The sequence below is a fragment of the Musa acuminata genome, unplaced genomic scaffold (assembly GCF_036884655.1).
Source record: "Musa acuminata AAA Group cultivar baxijiao unplaced genomic scaffold, Cavendish_Baxijiao_AAA HiC_scaffold_1118, whole genome shotgun sequence".
NCBI lineage: Eukaryota > Viridiplantae > Streptophyta > Magnoliopsida > Zingiberales > Musaceae > Musa > Musa acuminata.
Window position 1 is genome coordinate 144,944 of NW_027021331.1, and position 27,834 is coordinate 172,777.

General features: G+C 35.1%; 1 protein-coding gene across 3 annotated transcripts; it reads left to right on the top strand.

Moving 5' to 3' along the window:
* LOC135666670 (rho GTPase-activating protein 6-like) lies at positions 1 to 27,559 on the top strand. 3 transcript variants are annotated; one of them, XM_065178299.1, is made up of 25 exons: positions 5 to 376; positions 548 to 704; positions 2,705 to 2,741; positions 3,525 to 3,601; positions 5,046 to 5,116; positions 5,212 to 5,294; positions 5,373 to 5,513; positions 6,039 to 6,158; positions 6,510 to 6,587; positions 7,367 to 7,422; positions 7,506 to 7,575; positions 10,107 to 10,191; positions 13,329 to 13,572; positions 13,649 to 13,939; positions 16,196 to 16,573; positions 16,684 to 16,733; positions 18,177 to 18,237; positions 18,331 to 18,414; positions 19,706 to 19,822; positions 19,891 to 20,057; positions 23,682 to 23,751; positions 25,953 to 26,138; positions 26,257 to 26,439; positions 26,569 to 26,955; positions 27,108 to 27,559. In XM_065178299.1, the coding sequence occupies exons 2-25, from the start codon at positions 570 to 572 to the stop codon at positions 27,264 to 27,266; spliced, it is 3,330 nt and encodes a 1,109-aa protein (XP_065034371.1). In that variant the 5' UTR covers positions 5 to 376; positions 548 to 569; the 3' UTR covers positions 27,267 to 27,559. The 3 variants fall into 3 exon arrangements, with proteins under 3 accessions (XP_065034373.1, XP_065034371.1, XP_065034372.1); XM_065178301.1 differs by lacking the exon at positions 27,108 to 27,559 and having other exon boundaries at positions 1 to 376; positions 26,257 to 26,434; positions 26,569 to 26,736; XM_065178300.1 differs by lacking the exons at positions 5 to 376; positions 3,525 to 3,601 and having other exon boundaries at positions 567 to 704.
* Positions 27,560 to 27,834: the final 275 nt, after the last annotated feature.

Genomic DNA, 27,834 nt, shown 5'->3' on the forward strand with positions numbered 1-27,834 from the left:
TCTCCCGTGCACTGTCCCCACGGAAACTTGCTGTGCATCCAACCCGATTTCATTGTTGCCAAGCCATATCCCACGGTCGCATACTACGTCCCCGTGCGATTCCAATCGTATGTGGAGGGAGGGAGATAGAGGAATTGTAGGAGACGAAAGCGGGCGAGAGAGAATGACGGAGCGATGGAGCCGCGAGTGTGGTGGACAAATCTGACAGAAGCGAAGACAAAGAAGAAAGAAAAATGAGGAGAGAGATGAGAAAAAGGAAACCGAGGAAGAAGAATCAGGAAGTTTGTTGCGTCGCCTGAACCCTGCCGTCGGTCTCCGATGCCCAGAACGCGATCATTTTGATGGGTCTCGTGTTCCCGGACTCGTTCGAGGCAGGGTAGGTGCCGTCTCTATTTCTTTGCTCTTTTGGAAAAGCCCTATGATTCTCAATCGATCTTGTATATGTTGATCGATCCACGACATCTCCACTTCTTGGTATTTTGGCCCTTTTCTACCGTCCCATGTATGCTTTGACCAAATTAAGTTTTCGTTTTATTCTCTGATGCAGTTGAAGAACGAGATAATAACAGATGGCATCATCTCATAGCGCAGACAATGTAATGCAATGCAAAACTTGTCGCTGTGGGGAGGGGGATACCAATTTCTGGATCACCAGGGGCTCTGACAATCCTGACAAGCAATCAAATAATTGTCCTAATTGCAATGTAAGGCTCCGTTCAGTTCAACAATTAATTGTTTTCGTTGTTATATTATCTCTGTTAAACGTTTATCTGTACAAATAAAACATACTTGTTGTTCCTTTGTTTTGTTGTGATTGTTAGTTTTTACGAATTTTGTCAAGGTCGAACTTAATTATTTGTTATGTTGCTTGGTTTGTGATCCATCATAGCATTTTTAAAGAACTTCTGATCCAACCTCAACTAGAAACAAGTGAAAAATTCATTGTTGACTAATTATCTTGAAATTAACTGGTTTTGCTTAAGTCGTGCAACACTCTTGCATATCCATCCACAAAGATCAGTCTTCCTGAAACCTTTTATGGTCCCTTAGGACTTACAAAAGAGAAAACAGACTAGAGAAAGCATTTTACTTGGAATCCACTAGTAATAATTTTAGTAAAAACTTTATAGCCAATGCAAATTACAAATATAGACTTCGCAAGCTATGATTGATCATATAACAAAAGATCCAAGATGGTCTACTACAGATCGAAATGCCCATAAGTGCCCACATGACACCACATTCTTTTACAAGCCTAAGACGGTCATCAAAGTCAATCAAAATGGGGCTCCCAAGCCTACTGCTAGTCCTCTCCATGTTGTGCAAAGCATGAACAAAATCGAAAGATATGGACATACATGAACATTATATCAAATACCCCGTTTACAATTTTGTCCGTGACATAACGGTGAAAATAATTTTTTTATTTCACTTTAACTCCATAGATGCTAGTAACTGAAATTTTTTACTGGTAAATGATTTCTAGGTAAACAGTATCTGAATTTAATTATTAGATTATACATATTTTAGCTTAATACCTCATTCCTTTTATCCTGATATATTTTATTGGATTAGATTAAATCATAAATGAGATATCATTTATTAACAAAATTATCTGAAAATTGTGTCTCGTTATACAATGACTTACTATGAATTAGTCAGGGATATACAAAGAAATTGATTGAACATTACTACTCTGATAATCATTTAAAACTGCCAGGACAGCCTAAAATCTATGTGCCATTGTCATCGACTTCATTCTATGCCATGTTTGTCATGTCAAAACACTGAAAAGCCATGCAGGTTTGGTAACCATAGCAAATCAGAAGCATAGCACTGCATTTTCATCAATAGTGCACAACTGAATGAACTAGATGGCAGAATACTTTGGTCCATGAATCCATATCTCATATTGTAAATAGTTGTGACATATATGGCATATACAATCATTGTTCAGATGCTATCATCTTTTGTTGTCAGCCTTGTAATTTTCTTGTTCATATCTGTTACACCGACCCCATTGTCAGTTTTAAGTAGACCACCTTTTTGAGCTCGATCACTATCCATGCCAATGGTTTTGCTAGGGTGTTGCTTCATTATCATTATGTATGAATGCTTTAATCTTGTTAAGTCTCTGGTGTCATCCTTCTTACTTGTTTATGCAACAATTTTGAGATTCATTTGAATTTCTGTTATTCGAGATGATCTGTAATAATATGTTTGGCCTATGTTTTATAGGAAAGTGATTGTTGATGTACTTGCTTTCGTTCTTTTTTGCTGGTCTTTCACTCTTGTGGACATATGAATCTTTCTTAAGTCCTCCTTTCATGATCATACTATGAGTTCCTTCTGATTCTTGTATCTATAACTATTCTCATTCATTTTATCTGTTTTTTCACTTATGGGACATATGAACCTTTATTAACTCATGATTTTGCATTTATACTATGAGTTCCTTCTGATTTTTTTTATCTATATCTTTCTTGTTTTATGTGCCTTGAGCCCTCCTCATAGTATCTTACTGTTTATATATGGTACATACGTGAAAGTGAGATCAACTTCATGAACTTATATAAAATCCAGGATCACTAGGCATTTTGTCAGAAATTTCTCAAAATTTATCTTGTATATGTCCTTTCTGTTTTTAGGTCATTTTTCTTGAAGAAGATTGTGAATACTAAATGCTTGATCTCAACAAGTGCAGGTTTTCAAGAGTGGACCACTCTTCATTTCATCTAAAGGTATTCTTTTATACAATTTCTAGGTAGTCAAGCCATTTTCAGTGATTTTCATTTTATGTTAATGCAATGATTGACATATTAAGCTTATTAATATTTTTGTTCCAGTTTGTTGTTCTAATGATATTGAAAACTAGACATCTAATTCATAGAAATTTCTTATATAATTTGCATTCCAAGTCTTGGCATGCCTTTTTGTATTGTTTACCTTGCTAATGAACCATCATTCCCTTATTCTCTTTTAAACTGGGTATAAACTAAAAGAAATAATGTTTCTTGAACATGCATAGAGATGAGGATAGGAATAGTGGGATAATTTCTCTCACTAGAGGAGAATAACATGATCAAATTTTCTTTTGACATGATCAAATTTCTTATATTCTCATTTTTCACAACATCAAGATTTTCTACTGAACAACCTAGATATATTACTGCATCGATTGAGCAACATCTTGTTTGAACATACTTTATGTTGTATTAGATATATTATCCAGTGATAATATTCTTATCAAGAGGTTCAGGTTTCAATAATAACCAGTTTGTAGTCCTTGAAATTCCACATTCTATGGCATCTTAGAAATCATTTAAATTCTTTAAGTTGGTCTTTTCTTCAATGATTTTATTGTAATATCAGCATTTTGTTTCTTTCATCACATTTCATTTCATTCCACAAAAATGTGCATTGCCATCCTTATGTATCACGGTTTAAGAATATCTTTTTATTTTTTATTAAGTATTTGATCAACAAATATGTATGATTTTTTTAAAAATCCATTAAAATTGCAGGAATAGGTTGGACATCATGGAAAAAACGTTGGTTTGTCCTAACACGCACATCATTGGTCTTTTTTAGAACTGACCCTGTAAGTATAGGATATTTTACATTTATCTAACCTCTAATATCATTTTCTACCCAAGATTTTTTTGGTTTGTAACATGAAGCATTTTTCTAGTTGCATGTTTGTATGGTGTTCATGTGTATGAACAGTGAATTTTCTGTAACTTGACTGATTTGTGCAATAGAACTGCTTTGACAACCTCTAAAATGCTGTACTCTGAAATTTTTTAGTTTATCATCATAAGATATGTAAAATCTCGGCATTTTCTCATTACATTAACTAAACACGAGACATCTATTCTTCTGCAGTGAGAGAATGCTATAACTAGTCTTTCTAAACTTCTTTTCATATTAACTGAACAATGGATAATTAATCCCCTAAATGAGAGCTTGTAATTCTATTAGTCTAAACTATAAGAAGTACATAAAGTTCTCACAAATTTATGCAGTATACCATGATAATATAGATCAAGTTGTACAAGTCAAACTAACTTGATTTTGCATCTGATTTATATGATTTTCTAATTAGATTCTCTTGCTCAAATACCATATCTCATGTTGAAACAACTAAATTTGATTCTTATAAATTCTAATGTTCTCTTGGCTCCTCTAGCCAATTGTTAATGACATTTGAGTAACCAAAGGTCTCACATATGTTTTAGTTCTGGTATGTGGTTCTCTGGAACAAATTCGGTACATAAATAGAAGAACGGGTGGGTGGGGGGTGGGGGGGAGGTTATAGATGCTTACATTAAATTAACTTATTAAATATGGAATCGAGACATTAAAATTGTCCATGACTTTCTATGAAAACAAACTTCTTATTTATATAATATTAATGTATAGATTCTATTACCTCCTAAAATTTGACTTTACATGTAAAAACAGAAGTTTAATATTAAAATCTTTTCGATTATCTGTTTGATGGGGTTCGAATACATTAAAGTCTCACCAGAAATGATCTCTGGGATTAAGAAACACATTATTTTATCAATTTTATTTGGTGACTTCGTCATAACCCACTTTGCTCCATGAATTAGGATGCTCACATGACTTTCCCTATTTTTAAGTGCTTTAAATGTGAAGAGTGTTCAGAAGTGCATATTTTTGTTGAATATTTGTTATCCTAACTTCTTTGTTGCAAGTAAGTTCCAAGTTTTGTCTCCTTTTTTGACTTTATTTTTCATTAAGTGAGACTGTTATGCCCCAGGTTTATATATGTAAATTTGTTTGGCATTGACATTCAGCTAATTTAGTAGAATCCATTCTCAAATCAAGGAAAACTACCAGTTAGTTTAGTGCTCATTCATCCAATAAGTGATTGAGATGATTCACCCTTGCTTGGAATATCAATGGTTACTCTCACACAGCTCGTGGAAGTACCTTATGCAACACTCTTGATGAGAATGAGTTGATCAATTTGTAAGAACATTATGGTTAATTATAGCATGCTTTACTTTTACTTTCAGGCTGCTCTCCCTCAAAAGGGAAGTGAAGCAAATGTAACGCTTGGTGGTATTGACCTGAATAATTCAGGAAGGTGAGAGTATTTGATTGGTTATTTAAAGCCCTGGTTTAGCTGAACACAAGTTTTACTGAAAACTGTTGATAAATTTAAGTTATTGTAAATTTCAGTGTTGTCGTGAAAGCAGACAAAAAGATTTTAACAGTATTGTTTCCTGATGGCCGGGATGGGAGAACTTTTACATTAAAGGCAGGTTTACATACTGCTTCTGTACCCTTTTTAGGTTGGTTTAGATTTTCTTTTCTTCACTAATTTTTGGTATCACAGGCAGAAACTTCTGAGGATCTATACGAGTGGAAAGCTGCATTAGAGAATGCTGTGGCACAAGCACCTAGTGCAGCCCTTGCATTGGGACAGAATGGAATATTCCACAATGAAATAACTGAATCAATTGAAGCTTCACATGATCAATGTATGTTACTTAGCCACCTATCCACAATGATATTAATAATCTGAAGTTTTTTGTGTTTCTTCTGATGAACAATGGAAGATTCATCACATTGCTTAGTAACCATGACATTATACTGATGAATATGATTGCAAATGGGCAGTTGTTTGGTTTGATTACTTTTTTTTTTGTTCATTTCAGCAATTGCTTTTGACTTAGTTTAATTCATTGTTTAACTGAATTGATCTTGTAAAGCTCTAATATGGTGGGTTAACTCCAAAGAGAATTCATTCTTTTTTATTGGTCAATATTCTGTATGTACACATGTATGGATAAGGTACCGGAAGATTCATTATTAACCTTAACAAAATATTAATCTGGGGTAATCCCCTCTCTGGACTTTCAAACTGTCAATTTCTTCTCCTTTAGGATTTTGCACCTTGATGTCATGTTTGTCTATTCTTGTATGTGTTTGCAAATGCCATGCCTTCTGACATATCCAGCCTCTGTCTCGTCAGTTTCTGATCTTTCCTTTTCTTTATTTTGAAGGGAAAGATACACAGCCTGCGACATCCACTGTGATTGGTAGGCCTATCTTGCTTGCACTTGAAGACATTGATGGAAGCCCATCATTCTTGGAAAAGGCCCTCAGGTTCATTGAGCAACATGGTATATTTTGTTTCTTGTATTTATTTATATTAGGTCTTTCTGATTACCTCTGTAGCAAAATATGCACTGAATGTATTAATTGAGCTTCTGTTTTTTCATGGAAGGAAAATTTAGAAGTTGCTAGGTTGCATGTGTTGTCGAACTTGTCCAAGCATATTATTGGTGTTATTATACAGCTCTTTTAGTAGGAAAAAATTGAGCTATCGTTTTTAGTGTGTTAACACATGTAGTAACAAAGAAACCGTTGCATGTAAACTTCTTCATAGTAAAGTTCAAGTTTTTAGAATATAAATGTTAATCTTAAGCATAAAGATCTATGGTTATGTGATGATCTTTATCACTTTTTAAAAGGAATCAAAGTGGAAGGTATCCTGCGGCAGTCTGCTGATGTTGAAGAGGTAAAATGCAGAGTTCGTGAATATGAACAGGGTTAGTTTCTCATTTTCTTCCCTTGTTTATGGATACTAGTTACCTTTTTGCTGTTACCTTCTTCTGAACCAAAATTAGCCTCCTGATCTGCTTCACTGCTTTAATTATCCACAAGGAATGTGCTTCAATAATCTTGCAATTAAAGTACATTGGTTTTAGTCATGGGCAAGGATTGAAATATTATACCGTACCAGAGTTTTGACCTTCTCTCGGTACGATATGGTACTTTATACTGAGCGGTTTACATTGGTTATATATATAAAATTTCGACGACATTGCCTCCCTTCTCCCCCACGCTCGGCGACGTCGCCTCTCTTCTCCCCAGGTGGGGCAACGCCGCTGAGGCGACGTCACAGAGAAATGAGGCGACGTCGTCTCTCTATATATATATAAAATCTTTTATTTATATATATATATTTAAAAAACAATGCACGAGGTCGCCTCTCTCTCTCTCTGTATATATAATCTATTATTTATATATCTATTTATTTATATATTTATATATATTATATATAAAAAAATTTAAAAAAAGTGCAACATCGCCTCTCTTCTCCCCAAGCAGGGTGACGTTGTAGAAAAATGAGGCGACGTCGCCTTTATATATATATATATATATAATTTTAAATAAAAAATACCCATCGGTAGCGAGTGATTCATGTACCGGTTTTCTGTCAAACTGGTATGTACCGCCCGTATCGGACAGTATTATTCGAAACTGTATACCTTAGTCATGGGTTTATGCATTAATTTGAACACTTCTACATGGTTCTCTTTTTCAGGAAAAAATGAGTTTTCTTCAGATGAGGATGCACATGTTGTTGGAGACTGTATCAAGGTGCAATTACGTTAGAAATAACAACCTAACAAGTTTCTTCCATAATTATGCTGGAGTTTGTAATTTACTTTTGTTGTATGCAGTATGTGCTGCGAGAGTTGCCATCTTCTCCTGTTCCTGCATCTTGTTGTACCGCACTGGTTGAAGCATATAGTATGTCTGGACAAAAATTCTATTCCATATCACATATCAATCTGATCTCATTTTATGTTTACAATGTTAATTTTATACTACAAATCCACTTCCCAAATATGCATGTTAGAGAAGAGAATAGAAGATCTCTGATGCATTATGATCTATATGGATAGTCATGGCAATGCTTAGGTGACTTGAGCCAATTTATTGAGGGCTTTATCGCTATATCAATGGTCAAACTAAGAGCCTTCAAACTATTCTTGTTGTTTTAAGAAATTTATTACATGAAACTTTGGATATCACATGAAAATTTAAGTTTCTATGCTCTAGGAGAAAAATGCAAAGACAAGTCCAGTTAAATAATCGAACATTACATTTTATGTTACTCTCATTTGTCATGCTGTTTGCATAAGACCTCGTTATATTCTTGTTTCAGTGCAATTTTGTTAAAACATTATGGTTCCTCTTTAAAATAATTCCACATCTGATGGAATCTTATTGACATGTAAAACTGTCAATATATTTGTTATACCTTTTTAACATATAAAAATAAAAGCAGTGAACATTACACAAAAATACAATTCTATGCAACATGAAAGTTTGTCTAATTTTCCAATATATGAAAATAAGCGTGAAATATCAGATATAGATTAGACATTTGTGCTGAACATGTCATATATGACTAGTTGACAAATTATTCTCAGTCTGTAATCATGCTGAATGTACAGAACATGCATGTTAAATAAAAAATTTCAAAGTATGGTGCTATACGAGCTCACATTCATCTTTATTGTTATCAACGATTTTCTTTGTATGTAACAAATGCTATTCTGTGAAATTAGTTAATGTCTCTTTGTTATTATATAGTGATTAATTCTATATTTCTGTTCTCAGCAAATGGTGGTGGAGAGATTGATTGTTTTTCAGCTTCTTGATCTTGTATTTCCTAAGTGCTTTCAGGGGCAATGACAATTTAGGGACAAATGATTTAGGGGAATTTTTGAACAATTAGGAATTCCTTTCCTCCTATTTGAACAATTAGGAATAACATTGGTTAGAGCACAATATTTCTGAAGGATAACTGGATCAGGATTCAAAGTCTTGGATACTGGACCCCAATTACAGGTATGGTTTGCACCAGCATACCGACAAATAGTATGCTGGTATATGCTGTGGTATCAAGAAGGGGGTAAGAACTAAGAAGAGAAGGAGAAGAGGAGGAAGAGGAGTATCGGATGGGCAAGCAGGCTGACAGCGACGGGCAACATGAGCAATGGAGGGGCAGGCCAGCGGGAGCAGATATTGGGTGTCATGAGGGAGGTGAGGATTGAGAGGAATGGGGTTTAATGATAATTGAAAAGAATAAATAAGACCAGACTGCTCGAAACCGGCTGGACCTTGTGCTGGTTTGCTATTGGACCAAAAAATACAGTCTATTGTGGACCCGTCCAGATGATAGTTAGAACTATGACCTGGATCGAGCTGTCCTTGTTTTTGTAGATGTGTCTCTCACATACCTAATCACTCTCTATTCACCCAAGTTCTCTCTTGAAAGCCTGGTCTCCATTCACCTTGCCAATTGTTGACGCTCTTAATAACTGAATGCACTCTTCTCTCTTGTCTCCCATCTGTACATAATTCATTCTTATAGAAGATGACTTAACATTAAACATGGGCTTCCTTGTTCTTGTTGGCACATTTCTACAAATTTTTTGATGATGCTGGATGTCTCCGGTCAATCTAAAAAGTATTTGTGGAAAGGGAGTAAATATATTATGTGGTTGGCTATTAAGAACAAGATATAGTCCCAAGAGTCTCTTAGGAAATTGTAGATACAAGATGGTGCATATTTCCTTTTCTCTGCAGACTGAATGCTGTGACCGTATCCTCCACTGCTGGATGGTGGTTGAAATTTGAAATTTTGAACATCTTCCCTAGTCTCAAGATCATATAAAGAAATGGTGGATTCAGGATATACTTCTTTTTCTCTGCAGACTGTGATTCTAATGACCATATCCTCCACTGCTGGGTGATGCATGACATTTGAGCATATTTCTTCCCTAACTGCATCAGATATCTGCCATGATCAAAGACATATCTTTGAGGAAATCTATCTCACGTCCCACATGGTGAAAGTGAGGACAATCTTATTCTGCTTCTTGTTGATTAATTTTGAAGGAAAGAAACAATAGTTTCTAAAGGAGCTTCTCTGTATCATCATGGTTTACTTTCCTTGTAATAATTAGGGCCTCTCTCTTGATGGACTTTGATGTGAGAAATTTATTCTCTCCCATATCACACATTTTTTCCTTCTCCCTTTTGTTTCTTTTGTTTTTATTTTTTTCTTTTCCCTGTATTGGTTTCATCTTCTTAATGAATAAACATGCACCATTGCTGCTTATGCCTAAGAAATTATATGTACTTTGCCACCAAGTGTAAGATGTTAAATACCCAGCTTCCCGTACATGATTGTCTGGTTTAGCCATCAATATTTTATTTGTTATACTTCTGACTCGTGTAACATTCATTTTAACTTTGATATTTATTAGGAACTGATCGTGGAATCAGAGTTGACTCTATGCGCACTGCAATATACAAAACTTTCCCAGAGCCTAATCGTCGTTTACTGCAAAGGTATATCAGCTAATCCTAAGTGATTGTGGCTTTGCTTTTCTGTGCTGGTAATTTTTTTGAAGTGTGATTATTGCTTTTATGAATCAACAGATTTCCTATTTGAAAATATAAATTCATATAGCTATGTTTTTCCTTTTTCTCTTTCATTCCCCTCAATGTCTGCATTGCATGCATATTCTCACCTGCAATTTGTGACTCTTTGCATGTTCTGAATTTTGTGGCTATTTTGATAGTGAATATTGAGTAACGATGTTTTATCCTGATGCAGAGTTGTTGGTGAAGCAGTTGGTATTATTAACCTTAACTATGAATTCAAATGAGGGTTCTTTTTAAGCTACAGAGGGTTTAACATTGTAGTTCACAACAGAATTCTTCCAGAACTTTCCAATCCTGGGTGGGATAGTTTTTTCTTGTTTTAAAGGCTTTATTTGGTTGGAGATATAAATTTGATCACAGTAGCATTTGGTTCACCAACTCCTGTAATTTCTTTCAGTGTTTTTCTCATTATTTAGTTGATCTGTATTAGTCTGTCCCCTTCAATGTAATCTTGGATCCGAGGTCTAAAATCTCGTTTGGTATCAATTCGATATCTTGTCAAATCAGTATCATGGTTTCTGGGTGGTATACAAACTTTTACCATCCAATCTCACTAAATAATATTTAAAAAATACCAATCAGTGTAGACCATACCATCTGGTTATTTGTCCTTGATTGGATAGGTAAATATGGGCCGATGTACCAATCTGAGTGATATATGAAACCTTCTTATTCATGATTACTATATATCAAATTGACTTGACTAGAATTTTTGTTCACAAAAAGTCATTTTGTTCTTGGATTCTTTCACCTCTCTGTTTTCCTTTTTGCTCTTTCTCAAATGTATGACAATTTTAGCTGTTAATATGTACCAAATATTATTAATATGATTTATCTTATAGTCTGAATCATAATAAACAACATATTTATTATTCAAATCATAAGTACCAAGTCAAACTAAAACAATTTTGTGAATAACAATCTTGAATTAATTTTGATATTTGAGAAATTAAGTGTAATTTACTGTGGTTAATTTTATTTTATTTTCTCAAGCTTATTTATCTTTGTACTTATCTCTCGAAACCCTTAAAGTGCAATAAACTATATAGTTGTATTTCTAATATCTAAACCAGGGTCTACCGTACCGAGCTGTACCACCCGGTACGGGCGGTACGTATCGGTCCGACAGGTTGTCGGTACGCGGACCGACTGTTACCGGTCCGAGAGTACTGTAGCACTGTAGCAGTCTACTGTAGCACTATAGCAGGTCGAAATACTGGTACGGTACGGTATTGCGAACCTTGATCTAAACCACTCTTAAGTGTGCCAAGATGTGGACAAACAAGGGTAAGCAAATTAATGTTGTTCATGTTCAAGGAATCTAGTTAAAATTAAATAAAATTTGAGGTTTTATCCAGGGTTTATTGTACCGATATGTATTGTCCAGTACAAGCATTACATATTGATCTGATAGGATATCGATACGCGGACCACTCTCTACCGAACAATATCGGTCACTTGACCCTCTATCAGGTGATACGGGGTAGCGGTAACGATCAAAATATGTCCGTTACCGACCTGTACTGGTCGATATCGTTACTGATTAGAGGCTGAGATTGTCTTATTTCGAATGGTTAATAAGACTGTTTGAGGCTTAGGAAAGTGTTTTTAAATCATTTCCTTCCCCCTCTTTCAACTCATTTCAAGTTTATGCACGGAAGGGGAAGGGAAAATCAGTAGATGATTTTGAGCAAATGCTAAAGAGCCTACACAATGTAGACATAGAGCAAAGCTCATCATATTCACAGTTATTGTATTAAGGAGAATCTTATGGTCAACAGTAGTATGGTGATAGTTGGTCAAACTTCTCTGAGCAATAGTACGATGATCGATCTTATGATACGGAGTAATAAATCAATAGCGAAAGTAGAAGTTATGGTATTTTCTATGCTCCGCACCAATACATGCCACATTTGTCCTTGTCTTAGAAGCCATCTCGGACATATGTGGTTCACGACGATCAGACTACGACGATCAGACTACGACTATCACCATGTTGATGCACCAATGACATATTGTGTATCAGTACACTATGTCGTGAGATCAATTTCAAGATTGGATTCGACAAATATATCATATTGATATATAGATACATAGGATCGAAAACTACGATCCATCGCCCGTGGAGTCTCGTTATTTTTTTTGGTGGTAGAACCAAGTATATCCATCGATTAATTATTTAATTTATTTGAATCTTAAAGTTTAAATTATTTAAAAAGTAATTCAATAATTCAAGTAATTTCTTTGTAGATAATTCAACATTTACAGAAGAACGATTCCGAATGTACCACAAAGCTACTCTTCAAAGTCTGAAAAAGATATGTGCACTATTCTTTCATAGTTTACAATATTTTTGCTAAAATTATACTAAATTTATATTTATTTCTAACTTAAAAACCCTAATCTAACTTTTTTTTTTCAATTTATTAGGTATTTTTGGAGGTTCTTTTGATGATTTTGGGCATATCGTCTATATGCCTCGGGATGTATTGTACCAAGTAAGGCTTAGTACATCGGTACGGACCGAAATTGCAACCCTTGGTTTTATCAACAAATGTAGTTAATGGAATAATTCTTTATTCTGTCACAAATATGCAGTGATGAAGATTGTGCATCTTATCTGTACTAAATCCTAGGCTGAAGATTTTTAACATGCTGCTTAACTCCACACATAGGATTCTATAAATAGAATTTGTACCTATCCAATGAAGTCTTTAAAAGTTGTCTGAGAATCAAAATTGATATAAAGATGCATTTTTGGATCCTCAAATATGTGGAATATCCACAATCAATAATTGTTTGGTGAACCAAAATTTAGAGGGCCCAGTATCTTATAGATGAACATATTGGAAGCCTTATTAACAGACTGTAGAACTTTTTGCCATGGACATCTGATTTTCAGTCTTGTTTTGGGATATTTTGTTTATCAAGAATGAAAATGATTTTCTTACTTAACTTGAAGTTTTGGGATTTATTTTATTTTAGTTAGTTTATTTAAATTATAAAGTAAGTTTCTATGCTCTAAGATAATTGTTGTTCAGGATTCTTAAGATGATGCAAACAGTGGCCGAGAAAAAGTCTCAGAACCGTATGTCACTTTCGGCTTTAGCAGCTTGCATGGCTCCATTACTTCTCCGCCCTCTTCTTGCTGGTGATTGTGAATTTGAAGATGATTTTAATATGGGTGGAGACGGTTCTCTTCAACTTCTGAGAGCGGCGGCAGCTGCTAACCATGCTCAAGCCATTGTCATAATTCTGTTGGAGCAGTATGACAGTGTTTTTGATGTAAGTTTTTATGGACAGTGATTGTATTTATTTTTCAATTCATTTGATCCTGATGAGTTAATCAACATTTATTCAGGAGGATTTCTTGCGTGAGAGCTCAATCTCATCAGGGCTTTACTCTGACTCTGGAGATGGTGATGTTGAAGATGATGATTCAACTGATAATGACATTCCAGATGATGATGAATATCATGATGAGCATAATAGTGATGATGATTTGACTGATACTGACACTCCAGGAGATGATGGATACTCTGATGAGAATAATGGTCTTGAAGCAGATATAGATGATGATTCTGAATGCTTGTCCACTAAACCAATTAGTGAAAGCAACAGCAATGTTGGAAGTGATCCACATGATAATAAGGTTGCTTTCCGTATCCATGGAATTTTTGTCAAAAAAATGAATTTAATCTTAAATATCTCTAGCATCCTAGACAATCATTTGTTTGCAGTAGTGTGTACTATGTTGCAAGTTTTGCAGTACCATCCATTACTAGATCTGGGTAGTATTTACCGGTATAGGTAAACTAGGTGGTATGCCTGATATCAGACTTGTACTGGTTACTATAGGACTAGTACCGACTAGTACCACCTGGTATAAGGCGGTACATGCTTTGTATCAGATAGTTTTTATTTATCTATTTTTTCAGTCTTTGTAGTTTTGTTTCAAAACTCAATACGAACCAGTGTACCAACACAATATGTTGGTACAAACCAGTATGGTACCAGTCCAAACCCTGGCCAGAATAGTACTGGTATATAAAGTTGTGAACCGCCCTATATTATAGTTTTCTCCATTCTTGATAACTAATAATTATAGGATAATTGGTCTTTGTACTTTATTATCTAGCTAGCAAGAAATTGTTTATCCTCTATGGTCGAGTTGAGTTCATCAACTTAATTTTTTTCTTTATTTGGTATTGATATCAACCTATGTAGTGATCATTGTGATTATTGTTACCATGGCCATGTATCATTTTGGTGGTGCAAAGCTTCAGCTACCTATAAAAGTTGTATACCTGTTTCAGATAAGATAAAAAAAAAGGGCCAAAAGTTGTCATTAATATTAGAGGGAAACTGCAACCATTCGTACCATTTTATGCAAGTGAACTTTTCTAAAGAAAAATGAATATGTGTAGGTAGAAACTTTGTTTGCCATGGAGGATTATCCATCTTGGTTCTGCCTTGCTCATCATAACAAGGATGTGTCACTGAAAATATATACCTGCAGCGAATTTTGGTGGTAGCTTTAGGTTCCATTTCTATATCTTTCATAACAAAGTAATATTTTATTTCTATGTTTTATATGAATTAACAGCAATAAATCAAATGGGAATATTATTAGGTTGACACAATTAGTGATATAAATTATGTCAACCTCTGATAACAGGAATTCAAGCTCTGATAACAGGAATGATGCAGTAGTCCCGCAAGGGAAAATGGAACTGGAAGGCTAGATGGGCTTACTACTACTAACTTTTGGATCCTTAGCATTGGGGGACATGGTTAAAGGTCCAAGTTATGGCCCACATTGGGCCACACCGTATCATGTGATGGTTAACTGGTATGCGTCAAAATCTAAAAAAATAAAAAAAATGTTTGGTACAGGCCTGTACCAAGTGGTACATATCCTATACCAAGCGTATTGCCCATTTTGTCAGAACTAAATACCACCAGTATCAAATGTTTGTGTTAATGGTTGAAGAATATGTTAAATTTTTTTATGTGTTAATTTGCAAATCTTGTATACTTTTTAAAGTGATCAGTTTACATGGATAAGGCTCAAGTAACTCTAACATACTCAGTATTTGGACCATAAAACATTTTGATTTGGCCTAAATGCCAATTTCTCTGAATTATTACGTGTTGGATGATTACCTGTTTGGCTAGAGGCTTGAGTTGATGACTAGTGTCCTGGCCTGCTTGGTTTAGAGATTTCCAGTCTTGATTGTTAGGCTGTAACAACTGGTTTCTCTTTCTTTTGTTGTCCAAAAAACCTCCTGGTTAGCTAGGGCTCATCCAGATACTACTGCATGGTGCAGCAGTCAACGGAATTTATGTTTCAGGCACCATATCTCTTGGCCATTTCTTGGCCTGGATTTGGAGCTTAAGTTTGCATACATTTGAGAATATCTTAAGTGGCATTTCACCTTAATTTTTCTATTACATTTTTAGTTCCTTTCTTCTCTAGTATTGCACTACATGTATATACTTTATGCTCTTTAATGTATATTTAAAAGAGCTAGGCATATTAAATACCTATATGAAATTGATTCAAGAGCTTTGTTTTGAGTGTATAAAAAGTTACTGTTAAGGTTTTGCTTTTGAAGTCATGTAAAAGAGCCAAGTTGTGTGGGGCTAATAACTCCAACAGAACACAGTATAATGTTCTGACTTAAGGAATAGCAGTTGGGTTTGGTTGGTATACTAAATTTCATTTTTTATCTATTGCCTTGATTTTATTGATGTGCATGTGACATCCTCTTATTTATGTTTTTCAGACTACCTTGTTTGTTGGTATGGTCTGTTGAAACTTTTATCGAGGGGAAGAACTATTCTTAGCTATATGATTGCTTGTCCTTGTCCTATTACTGCATGCAAAATAATACTGTACCTACAGGTCCTGGACAATCAGAAGAGAGATGGTGCATCTCTGCAAGACAGTGATGTTCTTGATGCCCCCAAAATTCTGGCAGATTCAGTACATGATACTTCTTTACAAGAAGTTTGTCAGAAAAAATTATCATCGGTATCTGAGATTCCATATCTTGAGGATTCTAGTGCACAGAAATGTGAAACTTTGCTGCACGATGAAAGTAATGCAATAGGTTCTCATGTTAGTGCCTCCCACGAATCTATTGGTGACAATTCTACTTCCACAAGTCCAATGCCAAAGTCTGTTAGTCATATTTTATCTTCAAGTGCTCGAAAAGCTATAGACAAGCCAAATGAACCAGTTGTCTGTGCAAGACGACCTACTATATGGGGACGTACCTCTGTGAGTATCGTATCCTATTATTGCTTGTTTTTATCCCTTTTTTTTATGTTTCCTATTATTGGTTGTTATGATAAATTAAACTCTTGTTCTCATATGTTTACAATACACAGGCGAAAAAGAACCTTTCCATGGAGTCAATTGACTTGTTAAGTGAAGATGAGTACGTGATCTCTTAAATAAGTGTGTTTTTTAAGTGTTTTATCTTCTCTATTTACTCTTGTTTGTGTTTAAGTTATATTTTCTTCTTATTTGATGATACTTATAGCTAAAATATGTCTTGAAAGTAATTGATCGAAACATCAATTCTGGTAAATCTTTGTGATGCAAAATATGTATAATCCAAGTCAAGGTTTGCAATACCACCTACTACTGTTTGGTAGGAATGGTATTTAGCAGTCTGATAGCCTATGAGTATGTAGACCAGAGTATACCGGGTAGTAAGTACACTAGTACAAGGCTTGTACCATCTAATGCATGCCTTGTAGTACCTGATACAGGGGTTGTACACAGCAGTATTTATCATTTTCAGCATATTTCAGGATTTTTCTGAAACTTCATACTTGGTTCACTTGTATGGCCCTGACTCATATCAGTCATGGCCAGGACAGATACAGATCCAGTACCCAACGTTAAAAACCTTGGTTCAGGTACAATGATATGCATGAGTATGGTGTTTAGCATTAATTAACATGTTGTGTTTTAATTTTAGTAATTCTTGTGTTGGTGATCGTTGATTTTAGATATCACAGTTATTTATAGTTGTCTTGTGGCGTATGCATCTTATGTTCTGTTATTATTTGCTCCTACTACATACTAAAAATTGTTGCATATGGTAGGTGTATTTGTTCCATATTACTATTTGTGCTCTTTTACACAGTTGCTCAATCTTCAGCTAAGATATATGAGGCCCAAGGTTTCAAGTTTCGGTCTGAGACTTGTAGCGATCCATGGTTGGACCAGTACGGGTTCAATACATACTGACATGTCAACACATGGTATACCAGCATTGATTGATATGGACCAAAGGGGAGAGAAGAGAGGAGGAGGATAAGGAGGATGAGAGGAGGATAAGGAGGAGAGCTGTTGACAGTTAACAACTGTTGGCAAGCTATCTGGATTAAGAAAAATAATTAATTAAAAAAATCAGTTTCAAACTGGACAGGGCGAAATTGCCAGTCCAAGTGTCAGTTCTTTTTGGACTAGTAAACATGAATTGGGACAGACTGATTCAGTTGGATTTTTGAATCTTGATGTGACTTATTAGATTAATTGACTTTCTAGGTGAAATTATGGTTGAATTTGGATCTGAATATGATCCTTGCCTGATTGATCACTAAAGTGGAACAACCAAAACTGTTGTGCAAATTAAATCTAGATAATCATCATAAAATCTTGCCTAGCTTAGTTAGAAAATCAATCCTTTCATTTTGTTATAAATTAAGAAATTTTTATTCTTATGACTGTGTCTTATATTAGTTGAATTTTATGTAGAACAAATTGCTTTTGCTTTCATCTGAGTATTATGCTATATTATTTGAGGAAATGTTCTGTTATTTAGTTAATGACACTTCTATGTTCAAGTATTGGTTTCATCTTTTTACAGGATTGCTATTCAAAATCTTGAGAACACTAAGAATGACCTTCAAAATAAAATTGCCAAGGAGGTACATTTTTCTCTTTTGTAAATTGAGAATTCATTTCTCATAGTTTAGAATATTTTTATGTGCAAATATAATGAGCACTTTTTTTTGTTAAAGGTAAAGGGAAATGCAGTTTTACAAGAAAGTTTGGAAAGACGAAAGGAAGCTTTGGATGAGCGTCGTTTAGCTCTTGAGCGAGATGTAATTACTGCACATTAGTACATTACCTCAGTATTCTTTGTCTTTTTTAATTAAGCCATTTATTTCTTGCAAGTCAATGAATAGCCTGAATTTTGCTTGCTACTATAACTCTTTTTTTTGCATAAAGATTTGTCTGGGAGACAATGATAGCTTATTCTATCTTGGTCAGTTAAAGGTTGTATTTGTCTATGATGCCCCTGTTGACTCTTCATGTTTTCGCTTTATGTAATTGCCAACATGTTATCAATAACCATGAAAAAGAAGACTTGGAGGACAATTACTTGATTTTGCATGTGCAGTCTTCTTAATTTATAAGCAGTTGCTTAACAGCCACATACCAGTGTAATATTGTTTGCATCCGTAAATAAAATATGGTATTGGGCAACACCAATTTTGAATTTCTAGGGCCATCTGACATAATTATCAATTGAGTTGCATCTTACTCTAAATTTGTTGCCAACATTATATAGACATGACATTGTATGAAATGAATGTTGTTATTTGTTCCATGTTAACTATAAGGTAATCTACATTGTTTAGGTACAATTTAGAGCTAATGATTTTTAGTTATTACTTTTTTATGTTTGTCTTAAATGTTCCCTGGTTGAGACTGCAGTCATTATTTTTTATGGCAGTGAGCCTCAGAATGTTTGTTATATTTCCATCTAGGATAACCTTGAAAATCTACTGAATAATTTTACAATGAGTTGTTTCCACTTATTACATCTAGCTTCATTTTATCTCTAACTTCAACTCTCCTATTTCATGTACTAAGCAATAGTCATGTCTTGCTTTTGGAAAACATTTTAACAGGCTTTAATTTTTATTGAGAGATTTATTGGCTTGATTTTTGCTCAAACCTTCTGATTGTATAGCAGTTGCAAAAGTTTAATATCGTTTGTGCTTGCTTGTGACTAATTTTATGCAACTTATATGCCTTTGCACAAACTGATACACAAGTACATGGATTTTATGCAAAACCATAGGAGCTAAACAAAGTATATATATTTTTTAAGATTGTATATGTTTTTTAAGATTTCAGACATAAACAGCTAAACAAACTATCTGCATTCTTTGGGAATATAGGAGCTCTTTCTGTCTTACAAACTTCTATATGCCTATATACCACTTTCTGTGAAGTTTTATGTTATTCCATTTTGGTATCCCTTGGCATGTATTACATAGACCACTGTGCTTTTCGATTTAGTAAAAGGACTAGTAGTGACATCTTTCCAGTAGGAATCTTTTGGCAGATTTCTTCGCTATTGAAATAGATATCTCTTTGAAATAGATAGAAAGACTGCGCGAGCAACTACAAAAGGAAAGAGATCTGAGAGCATCCTTAGAATCTGGATTAATGAACATGCGACCTGGGCTTGTATCTTTTTCATCTGCTATGGACAGCAAGGTTAGTTTAAAGTGTTCAAATAAATAGTTGATTTTCTACCAGATTCACACTTCTAATTTGTGTTAAAGACAAGGGAGGATCTAGAGGAAGTCGCTCTTGCTGAAGCAGATATAGTTACTTTGAAGCAGAAAGTTGCTGATCTTCGTGGTCAGCTTAATCATGAGCTAAAACAAAGCTATGCTTCCTTATGCGAGTCATGTGGCAAATGTTTCCACAGTAGGGATCATTCTGCAGAGTAAGATTAACTTTCTCTATATGCAATTATATATTTGGTCCTCATCAGTATTTCCCAATATCATACGTCTATTTTATGACAAGTGTTCTCTTTTTTTTGGATGTGCTATCCCTAAAGTTGCAAGAATCTTAAGCCAGTGAGTTTTCTTTGTTCCATAAACAACTTTAAGTCTAGCTGGGTGATAGTATTAAGATTAAAAATTAGCTAAGGTTCTGGGATTAGGTCCAACATGATTGACCATAGGATGTAGGATATGGATGGGCTTGATCAGACGCTGGATTGACAAATTGGATGAGAAATGATTTTGTACGATCTTTTCTAAAACAGAAAAATACAGATATTAGAGGAAGAAAGAGAGAAAAGTCTTTTTTTTCTTCTTTTCCAGATTCGGCTGTTACTTTCTGTTTGATTACATCTGATTAGATCCCACACAAATTTGGTTGCTTGTCTCTGTAGGAGGATCTTATCTTCTGCCTGAATGGATCTAGCAACATCAGCTCCTTCCTTCCATTCCTTACCTCTTTCCCTTCTCTTTTTCTCTTTCCTGATCAGATCTATTATGTCTCCTCCCAGTGATCCTTTTGCTTCATTTAACCGCTTCTATTTTTCCTTGATGCAGGATCATTTTGATTGAATAAGTTTTGTTAGTTAAGGGAAACTTTTGTCATATGGTAGTATGTTTAATGATCCTACATTAGTTACCAAGATTCTCTAAAGAGAAAAAAGCTGAGCAAAGAAAAGAGGAGAGAAATCTGGGGCTTGATTCTGGAGATTCCAGGATTCAAATTGAAAATTACATCCTTATAAGAAAATTTTAATTTGTTTGAAGAATATACAACAATGAACAAACAAGATTATTTGTCAAAATAAATCTTTAAAATATCATTGCCAAAGATGGAAAGAAGAAATGATTGACATCTCATTTAGCGAATATAATTTTCTTGATTATATTTTTCTTTGTTTTTGAAAAATTTCCTTCTTGAACTTATGGTTTGTAAAACAGAAAATGAACTGTGATTTGGAACATCAAAAAGTAGGTGATGGAAATTTCACTTTTTAACAATATATGTGAGTGGTCTGAGGCTACATTCTTTTCCCTATGATATGATTTCATCTTTGATGTGTAAGACATGAGTTTAAGGTCTTATTAGTAGGAGTTAATCTTTGAGTCAAATTGGGACTGGTAGTTATTCTTTTTTTTCTTCTCTTAATATCTCAGTTTCTTGTTTCTCAATGATCCAATTATGGAAAAATGATATTTTCTTTTTCCATCTATACTTTCATCCAATATCAGATTCGGTAATCCACTTATCTTATATTGTTCCCTCATGTTTTGCTTTCTGATATTGTATAACAGTAGAAGAGCATAGAACGTCGTCCCTATAGATGATAGCCAATTATACCCTGATTCTATTATCGGACAAGAATGTTGATTGCCATCCTCATAGATGTTGGCCAATTATATCCGGGGATCAACTAATCCAAAATGACATTAAACTAATCTATAAATTTCAGCAATTCTGATTATTGGAGATTGATCAGTTGCAACCAATTTAACTGATTTATCTTCTTTTGACTGGTCAACTAACTGAATTGGCAGCTTCTAACTGAAAATGGTCAAATTTCTCTGACATTCTAGTGGCCACACATCTAATTTATTTAAGAGTTCACTGAAGAACTTTTGATCAAATCCCAATTTTGATCACCCAAAAATACAATGTATTGTTCCATTGGTACATAAGTTAAATTTCTTGTAAGAGAAAGCTGCAAACTTCTGCATTAGTTGTAATGTTACTTGAAAATTGTCTTTCGATTCAGTCTATGTAAATAATTTTACCATTTATGATATGGTTTTCTCAGGAAAAGTGAATAATATTTTCTTTTTATATGATTATATTTGTTTGTGTTTTAAGCCACAAAATTGACTTTGTTGCATAGGAACCTTCTATAATCCGGCATGTTATTAATATACTTCCCAATTTTCATAATCATCTAAACTAGTGCTTGAAAACTACGATGGTTGTTCCATGGAATGGAGATTACAAAACTAATCCAAAAATTTGATTATGTTAGATAACTTTAAAGAACAAGAAAAGGATAAAAACCTTTATGTCCTCGGTCGTTCTTGATCTGAAAGTTGACATTTAGAGTTTTTAACTTTTTATCATTAGCTTTAATTTAAATTAGATTGTGGCATTTTGGTGTACCATTCAACTTACATTTTCTTTATATTGACATTCTCCATTATGGTATTGAGTTGTATTCTGAATATCTTTAACTTTAAGAACCTAAGAAGCAAGGCTCGCAATACCGTACCGTACCGGTATTTTGACCTGGGCTCGGTACCGGTACGGTACGGTATACTGAGCGGTACACCCAGATGTATCGAGTACTGTAGCACTGCTACAGTGTTACAGTGCACTGCTATATTGCTACAGTGCACTCGGACCGGTAACAAGCGGTCCGCGTACCGACAACCTGTCGGACCGGTACGTACCGCCCGTATCGGGCGGTACAGCTCGGTACGGCAAACCCTACTAAGAAGGTCCATGCATTTCTTGTGTGTGAATGTTTACACTGGGTTAACCCTGTTTGCTATCTTTTGGAATAAATATAGAGAGTTGTAGTTGTTGTCTAGATACAAATTCAGTTGATCCATGTTATATCTTGTAGCAGGGTCTGTAGTACCGAACTGTACCACCCGGTACGGGCGGTACGTACTGGTCCGATCGGTTGCTGGTACGCGGACCGCCTGTTACCGGTCCGAGTGCACTGTAGCAGTGCTACAGTACTCGGCACACCTGAGTGTACCGCTCGATACACCTAGGTGTACCGCTCGGTATACTGTACCGTACCGGTACCGAGCCCAGATCGAAATACCGGTACGGTTCGGTATTGCGAACCTTGCTTTGTAGAACAATTATCTCCAATTGAAGTGTGTCTAACAAAATATAAATTCTTCTTTGATTTAACACAGTACACTACATGAAATTGTGGACCAAAATTCTTATTTCAGTTGTTTAAACTTTATGTTCTATAATGTTGTAATCACAAATACCATCCTTATTACTGCTCATGCAACTCATATCATATTTTAAGCACTTAAATGCTTCCATGTACATCTCCAAGGGGACAGTGTTTCATTTATGGAACAACCCAAGAAAAGGCCAATGTTTCTTTACCAAAGTGCAAAAGTCCATGCGGCACCTAAATAAATTATGATTTATAATAAGCTATGGTCCTTCAAGAGAAAAAAGAAATTGTTTCCTATCTTAATGTTTATTATGCGAACAAAAGGTTTTCAAAGCTGCTTGGGTTGCAACCTGGAGCTCCATCATGGCATGGTACTGCATTATATGTTTAAAGAGCATTTGCAAGTCCTACCTTTCTCTCACTCTTTCTCGGACTTAGTTGTCCAAAGCAAGGTTTTTATTTTTTATGATCTGCTGCCTGTCTGGTGTACCACTCAAATGTGACACATCAGCCTGCTGTATCATGCTGGATGTTGGCATGGCTGTTGTGCTGCCACAATAGAAACAGAAACAAAAATTATAAAACATATTGGAATTCTTTTTCAGGTGAATTATTTTCTTTATTGCCTTAACTAGTCATTATGTTACACAGGAAAGATCAGTCGGAAGATGTTAGTAGCATCAATCTTGTTGATCAACATGAGAATTTTCTGAAACAAGATGTAAGTTTATCATGTCAGCATTATTGATGATTTCATCATGCATTCCTTGCTCATTAACTGCTATAAAAATTCTCCAAGTTCTCTTCAGTGGATAGTCTTTTAGACAATCCTAAGTGAATCTAGTCGAAGAACTTTAGTTAAATTATCTGAAATAATGTATTTGAAAATAATGAAAAGGGATTCTGTTTGAGCACCTGATACGTGGCCTGGAGTTTCATTATTTCCCATAGAACATTTATGAAGTTGTTCATAGTCCCTTTCTGCCACTGTTCTTTGTTTATGTTTCTGTTGCCACCATCTATGCTCTTGGACTGTCAATATAGATTGGGATTTTCTCCATTGGTTGTGTTCTGATTCAAAACAACAATCCTTTTGTCATCATTCTTAAATCTTGTCATAGATTGGTATTTTCTTCTTTGTTGATTGTGTCCTGATTCCAAGCCAGTCATCCCTATTGTGATCATATTTAGCGCCTTCTTATATCAAGTATGTTATGTTGAGAATCTTGAAGTACTTGAGTTTGAGTGAAATTAGGGCTACCATACATATACATGGTGGTTGGATACCAATACACCTAAAATTTTAAGTTTCTAGGTTGTATGCTAACTCTTATACATGTAATCCAACTCTTTTTGTCACTTAGCAATATGGGACTAATCCTTGGTCCATCGTCACACAAATTTTTTTCTTACTTTCCCATGTCATATATGGCTCAATCAATCCCTATTACTTTTTTAAAGGTTGATTCACTTGTTTGTATCACCCATTGTGGCACAACCCATCAGCCATCCCTATTGAGATCATTTTTAGAGCCTTCTTGCATCATGTCATGTTGAGAATTTTAAAGTATTTGAGTTTGAGGGAAATAAGGGCTACCATACATGTACATGATGGTTCAATACTAATGCACCTAAAATCTTGAGCTTTTAGGTTGTGTGTTAACTCTTATATATGTATTCCAAGTCTTTTTATCACTTAGCAATGTTGGACTAATCCTTGGCCCATCATACATAAATTTTTTTCTTACTTTTCGCCCTGTAATATGTGGCTCAATCAATCCCTGTTACTCTTTTAAGGGTTGATTCACTTGTTTGTATCATCTATTGTGGCACAACCCGTCACCCTTGCCCATCTTGTTTCAAGACTCAAACCTTGATCTTCCAGGTCGCAAAGGAGCAGCCTTAACATCGTAGCAAGATCTACCTCCTGAAGGATTCATAGAATGACTTTAGCAATGTTGCATCCAAACTATTTTCTTGAAAACAGTGTCGAACTTCTGAAAAAGCAACACCAGATACATAAGAGTATATAGTAGAGTCTATAGACAAGAAAATCAGTTGGTAGATACTGCTAATTAGATGTTCTATTGTACATTAAACCTCAAAAATCCTCCTATATTAGGTAAGAATTTTGACAAAGAATCAAATGATAAGGCTTATTGATGGAAATGATCATGGAAACACACAGATCTATGTGCATATACTTAAAAATTAGTGCCAAACAACCAGCTTATTGGTTCAAACTTACTTCTATTATGGTCATGAGTTTTTAACATTTATGCCAAACTTGGAAGCCATGATCTTTCTTAATGAAAATTTTGAGTCACAATCTTCTAAACTCTAACACCATCTAAGCACATGTATGTTTGACCTTTATTTTGTTATCTACCAAATCACCAATCTTCTAACATCCACTTCCCTATATATACCCATTGCAGAATACGTAAGAAGCATATCAAGATTCGGTCTGTTTAGGAATTTCTTTTGAATACATTTGGTGAATTTCATCCAAGTGGTTCAATGAGTCTAAAGTGATACACCCTTCCTTTATTCATTATCTTGGATCACAAAAAGTGTTGACATTTTGTAGTATGACAAATTACAAGCAACCGTAAGAATGCCTGGCAAAATATATAGCCAATTATAGTTTAGCATCCTTGTGTTATGACATATTTGGTTGGCCAAAAATACGACAATAGTTTGTGCCTATAATAATCCTACTTATGAAAAAATAATTAATTTAAGTTTATATTATTATGGAAGATACAACCTCCATTTTATTTGTTTTGTCATTTTCTAGCTGCAAACTCATTTCACTGTAAATTAATTTTCTTCTTTTCTTCTGATTTGATATATATCTATCACTATTCTTTAGGATCTTGTCTAATAGAATAATCTAATTAAGGGCTTACATATAAGCAGGATGCCCTCTCTGGAGTAGTCTGTGAAACTATGCCAGCAAAAGAGCAAGAGTTGCCTTCTTCAAGAGAAGCAGAGCCTCCTCAGTATCAAAACAGAGAACCAACTAGTCAGACTACTATCTCTTTGGGAACCAGAAGTGCGTCATCTACTAAGGACTCAATTGCAAAGCTCTCTTCTGAGGATGAGGTATGTGTGCTAATTATTATCATCCTGCAAATGGTGTGCTATAGCATCTTCCTCTTTCTCAGGCCAAAGTAGCTCCTAAATTTGCAACTGACCCATGCTTATATACACTGAAATCAAGGATACAAAAAAGACAGAAGCACAAGGCTTGCTATCTTCTCCAAGAGCTGAGACTTCATCTGGGCAGCTCCAGGCCAATCAACGTGGTATAAAGTCTCCAGTTTCAAGCTGCATCTCAAATATTGAGGAGCCAGTGACGACTACTTGCAAGTCTCTTTCAAAGAATTCCACTTCCAGGGGTGAGGTATGCTTGCACCTTAAATGTTCTCTTGCATGCATACATATGCTTGTGTGTGTATTTGTCTGTATCATCAGTTCTATGGTGTAAATACTATTTATCTATGCAACACATACTAACTTAATCTGTAAACAGAACTCTCCAGGCTATGAGAATATGGAAGGTCAATGCCAAGAATCAATGTCATCATCAGATGGGCAACCACCTCAGAAACAGAGAATGAATATAGTTAAGCAAAGCAGTAAACTCCCCCAGGGCCCTAATAAAGTTCTTCCATCTACTGAAGAGTCGGTGAAAGTTGGACAGAATACTGCTTCAAAGAAATTCTCTTTGTGGGGTCAGAATGTGAAGAAGGAAGCCCAAGATCCATCTTTGTCTAATAAGCAGTCCAACAACCCACGGCCAAGTGACACAGAATCAAATAGTCTGAAATCTCAGACTTCTGCTAGTGTTTCATCTTCTGTGGAGTTGGCAATAGCTGGGCTCAGTGGAACCACAAAAAAACACTCTTCCAGACCTGAGGTAAAATACTTATACAGAAAGCTCACCTTGGAGATTATCTAACTCTCAGTGTCTATTATAAGATTTTTAATATCCAGTGTATAACTAAGATTTGCTGACTTGGAAAACATTGAAAAACTTGAGATTGACTAAATTATTCTGGTTCCACTCAGGAACAAGTCTCTTCATCAGCTTCGGCACTTGCAAAGTTGACAAACCGCCTAAACTTTTTGAAGGAACGTCGTGCCCAACTCGTAAACGAGCTACAATTTGTGCAGAATAATCATACTTTAGGTCAAGATGGTCCTCCCCCAAGAACCAAGTCAAGATGACCATGAATAAAAAAGGAGCTGCATTGTGATCCAGAGCGTGAAGCTGCTGCTTCTGCTTCCATCGAGTAGTTCATGATGCCTGGCACGAGGCCATAATAAATGCTCCTCCCTAATCGGTGAAAGCTCATGATCATGGTGTTTTGACACTTACCGACAGCTAAACACTTCTTTTACTTCCATCTCTGCTGAGAAATTGCCAATAGGGAGGATTACTAGTAGGCTTGTAAAACCTACGTGAAAACTATGACAGATAATTTTGAGTAAGCTCTTATAATATTTGTCATTGGATTGCATCCTCCAATGTCTTCTCCAAATGCCTCGCACTGCTGTTTGTCTTCTGGACTTGGTGGTTCCAATGTTACCCTCATTTGTTTTGTTGCTCAGTCAACTTGAGGAAACATTAACTGAAGCAGCTTGAGTAAATCGATGAAGCATGCAAATTCTTGCTAACCAATTGATTAAAATTTTTAAAATACAACATGAAAGTGAGAACAATTGGAGACATGCAGATGCCCCTATCGTGCTTGAGACTTTGCACCAGTTTTGTTTGTGTCGATCTATGCAAACT

Coding starts and splice junctions, on each gene's coding strand:
- LOC135666670 (XM_065178299.1), top strand. CDS start 570: ATGGCATCATCTCATAGCGCAGACAATGTAATGCAATGCAAAACTTGT. Junction 2,742..3,524: donor ACTCTTCATTTCATCTAAAG/GTATTCTTTTAT, acceptor TTAAAATTGCAG/GAATAGGTTGGACATCATGG. Junction 5,514..6,038: donor TGAAGCTTCACATGATCAAT/GTATGTTACTTA, acceptor TTTATTTTGAAG/GGAAAGATACACAGCCTGCG.